Source organism: Lissotriton helveticus, chromosome 11, assembly GCF_964261635.1.
Source record: "Lissotriton helveticus chromosome 11, aLisHel1.1, whole genome shotgun sequence".
Taxonomy (NCBI): domain Eukaryota; kingdom Metazoa; phylum Chordata; class Amphibia; order Caudata; family Salamandridae; genus Lissotriton; species Lissotriton helveticus.
In genome coordinates this window covers 1,002,512,082-1,002,525,295 of record NC_136072.1, presented here as the reverse complement: position 1 = coordinate 1,002,525,295, position 13,214 = coordinate 1,002,512,082, and the positions used below count along the sequence as shown (strand labels likewise).

Genomic DNA, 13,214 nt, shown 5'->3' with positions numbered 1-13,214 from the left:
GTGAGAGGTTCCAAAGCAAGGGCAAAGAGAAGCGGAGACAGAGGACAAGCCTGCCGTGTGCCTCTCCCAAGAACAAAGGGTCCGGAGACCCGGCCATTAACCACAACCTGTGCCAGTGGTGTCTCATATAGAAGCTTTACCCAACTAATAAATCCAGCGCCAAAACCAAACTTTGCAAGTGCAGCCCAAAGATACAGCCATTCGATTGTATCAAAGGCCATCGTGGCATCCAGGGACGCCAAGATGGCCGGTTCACATAGTGCCGTCGCCCTCGCGAGAACACCATGCAAGCGCCGCAAATTCAATGCTGTGTTTCGATTTGGGATGAAGCCCGACTGATCCGGATGGATCAGCTCACTAATTATTTTTATCAGGCGGTTTGCGAGCAGCTTGGCAAGAATCTTAGGCTCAGCATTTAAGAGTGAGATAGGCCTGTAGGACGCACAGCGGTCCCGTGGCTTCCCCTCCTTATGGATCACCACAATGGTCGCAAGACGCTGATCACGAGGAAGGGAGCCAGTTTCCCGCGCCGCTAAAAACATATCTCGTAGATATGGCGCTAGCATGTCAGGGCGCAGCTTATACAGTTCGATGGGAAGACCATTAGGGCCCAGAGCCTTTCCGGAGCGAATAGAGCGCACTGCGAGAGCTACCTCGTCAATGGAGGGTGCAGCATCCAACCAGTCCGTCGGACTCAGACAAACAAGGCAACGCGATATCCCTTAGCAACAAATGGGAATCCTCCTCGGGCCTGTCAGATACCGGAGAATAAACTTCTCCGAAATAATCAGCAAAGCATTCAACAATGTCAACCGGGTCAGTCACTCGCATGCCATCAGATCTCTCAATCACTGGAATTACACGGCTCGCACTCTCCTTTCTATCCAGCCAAGCAATCAATTTCCCTGCCTTATCGCCCACATCATACAGCCATCCCTGCTGTTCCCTACTCATCATCTTAGCCGCGTCGGTAACCAAATTCTTATATTCAAGTTGCTTGAGACTAAGGACATGAAGTGTGTCTCGGGTAACATTCCGCTCCAAGGCACTCTCCATCTCAGTAATTTCAGTCTCAAGAAGGACAACTGCCTCATTTCGACTATTCTTAGCACACCCAATTAACGACAATGCTTGTCCCCAGATGACCGTCTTAAATGCTTCCCACAGTGAGACAGGCGAAGACACAGACCCCACATTTTTATATGTTGACTTTTAATTATAAATGCATCTCCTGGGCTCCGAAAGAGTCATGGAAAGATAATGCTCCCATCTGCTCCTTTTAACATTCCTTACAGTCATTACCATCAAGATTGTGTTCCTTAATTTGACACGGAGTGTGAATGAGCTTCAGGCTCTTTGTGTCGATCCATCTTACACTTCCTTTTTGCCAGCCAAACTGGCTCTACAAACATGGGCATCGTTCCTGCCAAAGGTGTGACACCATTCCATGTTGGTCAAACCATCACTCTGCTGGCGTCCTATGCCTGGCCCCTTTAAGGAGGAGGAAATACTTCATTGCTTAGATCCCAAGAAAGCACTGAACTTTTTGTGCGGTTCTCTGAAGCAAAAAATGGCAGAGCAGTGCTGAAGTAAACCAGCTCCCACTGGATAATGCTCTGCGTGAAGATTTGCTATGCACTCGCAAAAAAAGTAGCCTCCAGAAGAACTGTGTGCTCGTTCTGCCAAGGCCAAAGCTGCTACCACTGTGTTGGCATGCGGAGTCCCTGTTCTAGACATTTGCCAGGCTGCTACGTGGGTTCCCTTCACATGTTCACACAACATTACTGCCTGGAAATTCAGGTTAATCGGGAGGGGCATTTTGCCTGATCGGTCTTGTAAGACTTTATGTGTTGAGTCCATTCACAAACCCAATGGGTATTACTTTAGTATTTATTCAAACGGTGAGGAATCTGTGGCTAGAAGTCTCTATCAGAACAAGTTACTTACCTTACGGAAAGCTCTTTCTGGTAGATACTCTAGCTGTGGATTTCTCATCAGCCCTTCCAGTTCTGTGACTGGACTCTATCAATTTATAGAATCCCGAGTCTTGGAATGTGCACACTGTCAACCAATTCGCTTTTGGGGCTCTGTGTCTGGTGGGGCAGACATTCTCAAAAAGCATCTGATGTCAGTGTGTGGGAGTGTTGCTTATATAGGCCCCACATATCATTTCTGGAGCGGAACGGTGTAAGTGTGGAGCCACAAGGTGCCACTTTCTGGCATGCAGAGGTACTGTGGAGAATGTTCCAGATCCAGTCTAACACCTGGGGAATGTTAATAAGGTGAGGAATCTACGGCTAGATAGAGATAGAGAAGGTAGGTAACTTTTTCTTTTTGTCCATTTCGGGGGTTAGGCAGCTGAAAAAATAGTGATAAGTATTGATTTCAAAAGGTTTGGAAAACACTGAGAAAGCACCACTGAAATCCCTAAAAAATAACCACTGAAAATAACCTACACATAACCTACACATAAACTTTGTACAGCTCAAGACGATCTACAGAGGAATGGTTTCTTTCCTCCGAAGAGTTCTACAATCTTCAGGGCTGCTGCGCACAGACAGCCCAAAATCAATGTTTTTTAGAAGCAAACGGAGGTGGGAAAAACAGCACAGCATTTCCATGAAAACAGAATACCTGCTAGAAGATCAATGGTAGAATGTGACAAGTGAAAGCAAATATAGACAAGTTGGGAAGACCTGGTGTTGGATTCGACCCTGTTTGGTGTCTAAAGAATTATAATTTAAAACCATCTTTAATGGTAAAGTCAAATTTTAAGAGACAATTCCTAAAATGTCACTTTTAGGAAGTTGAAAAATACAGTATCAAGTTATAGCACATGAATTGTTTTGAGACATGGGTGGGGGCACGATATGGGATATGTTATTGGTAGGTATAATTTTGTCCTGCATCCCGTTTTTTACATTAGGTTTATATTGAATGGTCAGCTGAGCTGTTTTTTTTAATTGTTCTAGAAACCCCTGACGAAGAGCCTTTCGAGCCTGAAATGCATTGGGTACGAATAAAGTGTTCACTTCATAATAAGATTGACCTTTATGAGCTGTTGTAAAAAAGCCTCAATGGGCATGCAGGTGGTGTGAGAAGAGTTGAATAAAGAATTCAGGTGCAATCACACTGTCTCCGTAGTGATGAAGCAAGGAAGAAATCTATGGAATAAGGAACTGTATAAATACATTGGTATTGAGTGTGTACTATGGAGTACTTGGATGAATTGGATACATTAGAGGGATTATTTTCCACACGGCAGTGCAACAGTTAGGAGCGCGAGAGAAGCGCCCTTTAAAATACTTTTAGGAAGTTGGCATTTTCTTGCCCCAACCATTTTGTGCTTGCAGCCTGTATCCTGGGTCACATGACTAAGTGTAGCTGGTAGTTGGTCTTTGTGTACTACTACCAGATAGTGAAACAAAGGGGGTGTTGGTGTTGGCAGGATGAGCCATCTCTGACTTGATGGGGGGCATAGCTGTCCCCTACCACACTTGTACAGCATAACGACTCTGCCTCAGTACACTCACAAAGGATTTCACACTAGTATATTGTGACCCCAGACAAATCTGGGCCAGGGCAGGGAGGCAGAGAATTCCAAGCACCTCTAGGGTGGACACCTCTAAAAGCTTCCCCTACTTCAAAGCTAGCATCTAATATACATATTGGACACCAGACTCAACCAATCAGTACACTCCTGGATCCTGGTATACTAGAGAATAAGGACACCTTGCTGCCCTGCTGCTTGAGACCTGGCCTGCTTGCTGAGAAGGAAGACTGGGCCTGCACCCTTCATCCCATGCTGAAGTGACTCCAAGGGTCAGCAGACTGACCTCTTATTCTGAGCTAAAGGGTCATAACAAGCTAGTGTTCCGTCGCAAACTCAAGACTTGGCTGTTCACTACTGCTTAATATAGTTCTTCTAATGATCAGTAATCTACAGCGCCGGGACACCCCCTTCTGGGGGTAGCCGTGCGCTTTACAAGCTTCTTAAATAAATAAATAAATAAGCTCCAGAGACCTCCCTGCATCTGCCAAGCCGACCTACTGCCTGGACCTGCCTGATCCCTGCTGGCCTCTGCCAGGACCTGAGCTGCCCCTCAGGTCCTGGACCCTTAGTGTGGCATCAGTTGAACTCCTCCTCAAAGAAAAGGAGAAATACTGAAGTTTTGGGCTCTTTGGAACCGCAAAGGGCTGATTCGTACTAAGATCTTGTCAACCACACTGACCACCAATGCAGGACTCTGATGAATTTGACTACTTCCACTACAGCGACCTCCAGCTACCACCACCAATCCGAGATCTGCACTTGGCACTAAAACATCACCAGCCTGCTGTGACTACCAACGCAAATCTCTAGCATTGACCATCTGCGATGCTCAATAGGATCCTCAGTCTACCGTGATGACTATTCGCTACATCTGGCTTGCTCTTCATGTTACAGCAACCCACAAATCCAGTAGGCACTCCTTGCCCCACGTGGCCTTCTCCATTGTGAACTGGACTCTTCGTGCTCGACTTTCAAACGGTAACTCTTTCAGCTGGACTAACCTGGTCTCTGTATCCAGGCCGCGCTCCATCGCGGTTGGTCTGAACATGTGGCTTTCACCCAGTCTTGCACAAACAGATAGCTACAAGTGTTAGTTTGTACTTTTAGGCCATGTACTTACCGGGAATCCTTAAGCTTGCATAGCTCCGGTTATACTGTTTGGATTTTTGTCATTTTGATGTCAAATAATGTATTACATTCCACTCTATTTTTCTAAATTGGTGTGGCATTTTTCTTGTATTGTGTTTTCACTTTGTTAATGTTTGAAGTGCTGCTAAAATACGTATGCATTGCCTCTAAGTTAAGCCTGGCTGCTTATGTGTCAAGTTACAATGGGGTTAAACACTGGTTAATTTGGGGTCACTTCTGTTTCACCCTGACAAGAATTGTGGTTGATGCTTGAGTAGGTTTTCACCCCCTCAACCAGTAACTCAATAAAGGACACCAGGTCTATCAATCAGGGATTTATAGAGCACAGCAAATCACCTGTGAGGGTCTCAAAGCACTGGGGTAGCTATCTGCTTTGTTGCCATTTGAACAGCCAGGTCTTGAGTCCTTTCCTGAATTCCCGGAGCACTGGGGAAGGCTTTTGGTTCCCTGGGAAGGTCGTTCCAAGCTTTGGTCGCCCGGTGTGAGAATGTGCGTCCTCCACTGCTGCTTCTGCAGATCTGAGGATCTTCCAGATCTGAGGAAGAGGAAGGCAGAACATAGGTGTCTGGTCGGTTGGTGGAAGGTCATACATTTCTTGATGTATGCTTGTCCTTCGTTGTTCAGGGTTTTGTATGCATGGTTCAACATCTTGAACTGGCATCTCCTCTTGATCGAGAGCCAGTGTAGTTTCTTGTGGTGTGGCGTGATGTCGGTCCATCTGGAAAAGTCGAGGATGAGTTTTGCCGCTCAGTTATGCATTGTCTGCAGTCTCTTCAGGAGTAAAGTCTAGACAACTATGAAACCAAAGCCAACAGAAAATGCCAATACTTTGTCAGCAAACATTGGCATCCTTTGATGAGTGAGGATGCCTTTTCGATGAAATGGTGTGGAATCGTCCCCTACAACTTTCCACTGTTTCCCCTCATTGCATGGGCAATTACAAAAGGAAACAGGAACCAAGCGGCATTGTATTTATTGCCCTGGCATCGCTGAGACTATTGCTGCTCAAATCACTTCCATCTGCCAGAAGCCCTACAGATTCCTTTATGAGGAATATGGTCCCTGAGCATATTGGTGTAACGAAACTTGAGGGGCCCCCCTGCAAAGTGCATGGAGGGGCCGCCTTCAGAATTTACTCCGGAACTCTCACGCCAGGGTACTGCACTAAGGGGGCCCCCTGTAGCTCGGAAGTCACGCCACTGCCTGAAAATGATAAATTCCCCCATGTGTATAGTTTATGACTGCCAGCAAATGCATGGCCAAGCTACAGCTCCATCTACAATAAAGAGCTATACAAAGGGGAAATATACTGCTGTTGATGTGTAATGCACTAGTTTAGCCACATTACATTTCTACTGCATCAAATATTGCCATATCTGCTTTTGCATGGGACATTGGGAATCAATCAATCAATCAATCAACCATAGCATTTGTATAGCGCGCTACTCACCCGGGCGGGTCTCAAGGCACTGGGGGGAGGGGTCCGTTTACTGCTCGAAAAGCCAGGTCTTGAGTTGCTTCCTGAAGGCGAGATGGTCCTGGGTTCGCCGAAGGTGGGTGGGGAGGGAGTTCCACGACTTGGCTGCCAGGTAGGAGAAGGATCTTCCTCCGGCGGTGGCTCTGCGGATGCGCGGAACGGTGGTGAGGGCGAGGTTGGTCGATCGTAGCAGGCGGGTGGGCGTGTAGAAGGTCAGTCGGTTGTTGAGGTACTTGGGGCCCAGGTCGTGTAGAGCTTTGTGTGCGTGGGTGAGGAGTCTGAACGGGATCCTCTTGCTGATGGGGAGCCAGTGCAGGTCTCTCAGGTGGTCGGAGATGTGGCTGCGTCGGGGGATGTCCAGGATGAGACGTGCGGAGGCGTTTTGGATGCTTTGGAGTCTTTTCTGAAGTTTGGCTGTGGTTCCGGCGTAGAGGGTGTTTCCGTAGTCGAGTCGGCTAGTGACGAGTACCTGGGTGACCGTCTTCCTGGTATCGGTGGGGATCCATTGGAAGATCTTGCGGAGCATGCGCAGGGTATTGAAGCATGATGATGTTACGGCGTTGACTTGTCTGGTCATCGAGAGGGAGGAGTCCAGGATGAAGCCCAGGTTGCGTGCGTGGTCCGTTGGCTTGGGAGTGGTGCCCAGCGCGGGGGGCCACCAGGAGTCGTCCCAGGCAGTGGATGATGAACACAGGATGAGGACTTCCGTCTTGTCAGAGTTCAGTTTCAGGCGTCTGTTCTTCATCCAGTCGGTGACATCTATCATCCATTCGTGTAGGCTGGTTCTGGTGGTGGGGGGGTCGTTGGTGAGGGAGAGGATAAGCAGGGTGTCGTCGGCGTAGGAGATGATGTTGAGGTTGTGTTGGCGTGCAATGGCTGCGAGGGGGCTCATGTAGATGTTGAAGAGAGTGGGGCTGAGTGATGATCCTTGTGGTACACCGCAGATGACTTCGGTGGCCTCTGATCTGAACGGGGGAGGCGGACTCTCTGGGTTCTTCCGGCGAGAAACGAGGTGATCCATTCCAGTGCCTTCTCTTGGATTCCGGTGTTGCTGAGGCGCTGCACTAGGGTGCGGTGGCAGACGGTGTTGAATGCTGCGGAGAGGTCCAGGAGAATGAGGGCCGCCATTTCCCCGTTGTCGAGCAGGGATCTGATGTCGTCTGTGGCTGCGATGAGGGCGGTCTCGGTGCTGTGGTTGGCTCGGAAGCCGGATTGTGACTGGTCGAGGGATCCATTCGTCTCGAGGAAGGCGGTGAGCTGTCTGTTGACGGTCTTCTCGATGACCTTGGCCAGAAACGGGAGGAGCGATATGGGGCGGAAGTTCTTAAGGTCGGAGGGGTCAGCTGTTGGTTTTTTCAGGAGGGCGCTGATCTCGGCGTGCTTCCAGCTCTCCGGGAAGGTGGCGGTGTTGAAGGAGGTGTTGATGATGTCCCGGAGTTTGGGTGCGATGGTGGAGTCAGCCTTGTTGAAAACGTGGTGGGGGCAGGGGTCGGTACGGGATCCGGAGTGGATGGTGTTCATCGCGCTGATGGTGTCTTCGGTGCTGGTGGGGGCGTTGGTTCGGTGGTGGGGTGCGTGGTTGGTGCGCCGAAGCTGTTGTGTATTTCGGCGATCTTGCGGTGGAAGAATGAGGCGAGCGAGTCGCAGAGGTCTTGCGAGGGAGCGATGTCGTTGTTTCCGGCGCTGGGGTTGGAGAGCTCTTTGACGATGCTGAAGAGTTCCTTGCTGTTGTGGGCGTTGTTGTCCAGTCGTTCTTTGAGTGCTGACTTCTTGGTGGTGCGGATCAGCTGGTGGTGATTGCGGGTGGCGTTCTTGAGGGCAGTCATGTTGTCTGTGGTCTGGTTGATGCGCCAGGCCTTCTCGAGGGTGCGGCAGTTCTTCTTGGAGTTCTTGAGTTCGTCGGTGAACCATGAGGCTTTCTTGCTGCCGGGTCTGCTGTGAGGGGTCTTTAGTGGTGCGAGTTCATCTGCGCAGTCGGTGATCCACTGTGTGAGGTTGTTGGCTGCTTCATTGGGGTCCGTTGTGCTGGCGGGGGAGTTCCGGCTGAGAGAGGTGATGAGCTGGTCAGCGGTGATCTTGCTCCAGTTTCTGCGAGGTACCTGTTTGGGATGGTGGTGGGTCGTGGTTCTTCTGAAGCTGAAGTGGACGCAGCTGTGGTCAGTCCAATGGAGTCCGGTAGAGTGGCTGAAGGAGACGTGTTTGCTGGAGGAGAAGACTGGGTCAAGCGTGTGGCCGGCGTAGTAATCAAAGACGAATGAGTACACCTTGCGCAATTTCGACAATCCACTGATCCGACGATAAGCTCTTTCTGTTTTCCAATAACATTATTAAGGAATTTCTTAAAGGTCTCTTCAGAAACATCCCTACAGTTTATCCACTGCCAATCAAATTGGAAATTAATGCAGTTCTTTCACAGCTAACGATTTGTCCCTTTGAGCCTTTTCATAATTTTAACATTAGGTACATTTTCAAAATTCAGACACTATCAAAAATGAATTTCCCATTTTCCACAATGACAAGGTTATCATTCAGATTAATCACAAAAATGGCTCCCAAGGTGTTCACAGATGAATGAGGAGTTTTTTCCCACACCCATCCGAAAGAGCCCTTCACTCTTTAGATATAAAAAGGTGCTTTTAGTTTTATATTGACAAGTTAAAATATCCAGCTGCGGCCCATGTAGGTAAGAGAGGTGGGGCAGTGGAGCCAGCTGGGCCGGATTTCAAGGGACGATAATGAGGGAAAATTAAAGGAATAATTAATTTTCCCTCTTCATCATTCGTCGAAATCCCCCCTACCCGGCCCCACTGCCCCACCGATCTTACCTGCAGGGACCACGGCTGAAAATATCCAGACTGACAAAGCAATCATTTGTTTCTATCAGTTATCCAGAAAAGTGTCATCTACTGTTCAAACAAGGGTTGCCAGGCAGATAGCTGCAGCTATTTCTTTCTGTCTCACTGAAGCTAATCAGCCACTAAGGAGTAACGTTTTAGCACACTCAACATTTGTCATAGGAGCAACAGCAGCTCTGTTTACAGATGCTTCTGACCAATATCTGCAGGGTGGCCATCTCCAAGAACCACCATACATTCATACATTCACCAGGCGCAACTCGTAGAACACAGAGGCTGCAAGAGACTCAGTGGTGGAAAAAGCAGTTATTTTAAATCTTTTCTGTTAAGGCGAGCCTGCGGTCCCTCTTCTACTGCTTTGTGTTATTATTCTGTTTTTGCTTACTATTCTGAAGCAAGCGTATGAATTCCTGATTCAATGCTGGAGTTACCCGTAACTTCAGTTCCCCAGAGTTACTATCTTTCATAGATTCACACAAGACTCCTCCCAACCCCTTTTCTCAGTGGCGGCTGGTAGGGAAGGGTGGCCTCTGAAATAAATAATAATAAAAAAGAAGGCTTACGTGCTGGTTGCCGGTCGCCAGCCACCACCTCCCCTCCATCCCACGCAAGAAACAGGAAGTACCCAGGTTCCCAGACTCCCCTTGCCAATCACGACGCTGCTGTCACCAGCATGACAGCAGCATTGTGATTGGTCGAAATGCCATGGTTGGGCACTCAGACAGAGCGTGGCAGGCTGGACATGTGCTAAATGCACATAATGGTTTGACCGGCCCAAGACGGCCAGCCAAACCGTCATGCGCACTTAAGGTCCAGCAACCACTCCTCCTCCCTCTGGCGTCACGGGAGCCCAACCCCGCCCTACCCTAACCTGGCTGCAAGCTCAATACTAAAAATAAAATGTTAACACCGTTCTTCTGCCTTAGTGGAGGAGCTGCCTCTGCCTTTTCTGATGTTCAATGGATTGAATTTATATTCACTTGTGCAAAAACTCTCAGGCACCAGAGCCTCTAGTGGGAGTTGAGTACTAAGCCCCTTCACCTCATTGGCATGATTTTTAGTGGCTCAGCTACTATTCCTATGGCAGATTAATGCATTTACTACGAAATACTATTTAAGGACACCAGAGCTTCCTACCTCGACGACAGGGATCACTGAAAGATGGAGACATCCAGTTAAAGGTAAGTAACTCGTTTATTAGAAATGAAACCATAGTATTTGCTATAAGTGAAACTGCTTGAAATATGATTTTAGGACTCACATGCAAAACAGTACAACCATGAACATGATTACACATTATTGAATGTAGGATTTCAAAATTAACTTCCTACTAGAACTGATATCAATGAAGAAACATTTTGGATAGCTTGTTTTTTCTTTTCTTTATTAGGGTCGATGTGCCAAAGTGAGTTCCATTGATGACAAGAATGACTGGAAGACTGTTCGCAAAGCCTTCTCAGTTATAGATTTTAGCGAAGCAGACGTTGAGGTATAAAATGAATGTAATTATAACTTTGGGAAGTGCGGCCAATATAAATGTGTACATTGACTCTGATGCCACAATGTTGTGTTGTATTGTTCATTAACTAGGTCCCTTTTCTGAAGCCGCAGCAGCAATGGATGTCGTTAATGGGTTTATTTGCACTTATATATTTGGTTATTTGGTGTTGAAGGATTTTACTCATCATCAGCCAAGATCTTTTTGCCAGAAAATCAATCCATCTATATCCCACAATGGAAGGTTCACTACGGAATCTCCATTCGCGGGACCACCTGCTTATAGTAGCCCACTAAGATTACTTCCATTTTAATTTATCAAATTACTGCTTACTGAACTTAGATTTCTGTTGCCATTTATAGAATGGTCGAAAGATTAGTCCCTGAATCCTCATTGCTGTTTTTTTGCCACCTTCATAAAATCATGAGAACAATAGCATTTTAACGTTTAACCCGATTCTGCTAACACACACTGCACATCCAATTGTTCTAGCTAAGTTCACAACTACCGAGGTGTGATCTTAATGACGATAGATGGATCAGTAGTTATATATTGAAAGCTATCAAGAAAATTGGTTACATAAACACGGACACTTAGCAGTTTGGTAAAATTCACATTGAAAAAAATATGCAGTTTTTCTAAATCTGATTTTTCAAATTAGATTTCCTAAAGGCTTTAATTAGACTGGAGAATGGGAGACTGTAATTCTCTGGCTTCTTTTTTGACAATAATAAATAAATTATCTGAGATTAAATTAACCAGTTCAGCGATGGTTTAATTTTTGGTTGGATGATTCTAGCCCAACCTAAAGGATATGACTCCTTTGTCCCGAGTCAGTGTCCTGCACCTCTTTTCAAACACTTGAGGTTCAGGTTCTGCTGTCAATATTTGTCCATGTAGATTTCCAAAAAGTTACAGTAGTTAATCAATAGCTCTATTGCACTTGACATCATTCTGTTTGAGCTAATTTAGTGTTGCCAACTCTACTCCCTTAGGAATCATCCCTTTCACTAGCTGAGCCTGTGAGCAATCGCACCATCTTAAAGGCCGCCTATCTTGGACGCTAGTTGGAAAAGACAAACATTACACAATTTTAGAACTTCATTGAGTAAATACCTTATGCCATTGCCATCAGAAATCACTGATGCCTGGCAAAAGTACATGAATGGTACTGCTGGCTCAACCTTTTTTTTTTTTTAAACAATTCTTTATTGAGCATTTTTTTTTTAAGCAGAGACACTCCCTTTCCCCTATTCCCGCCCCCAATCCCACCCCCCCTCCGGCCACACTTGATAGGTAAATTGAAAGATAAATTATAAGGAAAAAAAGAAAGAAAAAAAAAAAGAAGGAAAAAAAACAAAAAACGGGAGAGCGAAATACATTTCTTTACAACTTGGTCAAATATCGAAGGATGATCAACTCATGTTAACGTCACATTAGTTACAAATATGAAATGTCATTTTTTACACTTTACGATTCAGTGTGTTGCATCCACTGTATAAGAGGGCCCCAGATTTCAAGGCCTTTTTTTTCCTCTTCGCCCCTTTCCTCCATTATATAGCTATTTCTAAACTATAAGTAGCTAGTAGTCTCGCCCGCCATTGTTGAAAGGTTGAAGGATTTAGATCCAGCCAGCTAGATGCTAGACATATTCTGAGAACAGCCATGGAGATAAATATAAGTAATATAAGTCCCTGTATTTCCTTTGGCCTGAGATCTCCATCGATTCCTAGCATTATTTCAGCTATTGATAATTCTATTGTTGTGTTCCAAACTCCAGAGAGAAATTTAGAGATTTTGCGTCTGATGAGGCCTAATGTATCGCAAGTGGCGAATATATGTATTATGTCGGCTTCATGTGACGCACATCTTGGACACTGGGTGCCTTTACCTGTACTCCACTTAGCTATTTGTTGTGGTGTATGATAAAGTTGAAAAAAGGTTTTATAATATTGTGTTTGTAACTTGGGGGACATTAGTAATGTGTGTGATGATTGGTATGCCAGTTGGACTGAGTCTGCATTTATGTCTAATTTATTTTGCCATTTAAGGATATGTTTATCCATATTGTCTGGCAGTGAAGAAACTAAGTTGTTATAAATTTCCCCTATTTTGGTGGTGTTCTTGCGGATAACAGCCTCTATCGTTTGAACTTTGTGAAACTCGGCATTACCACCCCCCTTTTTCATTAAGAAATCTCTGATTTGCAGGTATTTATAAAAGTCTCTATGTTCTAGCCCATACTCTTTCTTCAGTTCTTTGAACGATTTAAAGCCGGTTGGTGAAAAGAGGGCACCACATCCCTATATCCCTATATTAACCCATCTTTGCATACATGTGTCCCAAAATATCCCTGGAAGGTTGTGATTTCGCCAGAGACTCGTATAGTAGAAATATCTTCCAATTCCGAGGAGTTTGCGTATGTTTTTTTGCGTTATATATGCCAGCAGGTGTTTTAAAGCGAACTTTTTTAAAATGATTGTCATAGATCAGCCGCCACAGATGCCCATCTGTATCGGATCCGAGGATGAGTTCTTGTGGAGTTGGGACTCCCCCTTCTTGTGTTGGATGTCTTTTTGGTGTCAATAGGGCCTTGCCATATTTCAAAAGTGTAGCCCACCAGTATATCTTAAGGTTTGGGACAGCCAGGCCCCCTCTGTCTCTGGGTAGTGAGATGTACCT

General features: G+C 46.1%; 1 protein-coding gene across 1 annotated transcript in view; it reads left to right on the top strand.

Annotated features, from left to right (window-relative positions):
• The window catches only part of MYO1H (myosin IH), a 749,175-nt gene that overhangs the window by 56,920 nt on the left and 679,041 nt on the right, over positions 1–13,214 (top strand). Inside the window, exon 6 of the mRNA XM_078666099.1 lies at positions 10,425–10,523. Within this exon, the coding sequence (XP_078522225.1) occupies positions 10,425–10,523 (99 nt within the window). The remainder of the gene's footprint in view (positions 1–10,424; positions 10,524–13,214) is intronic.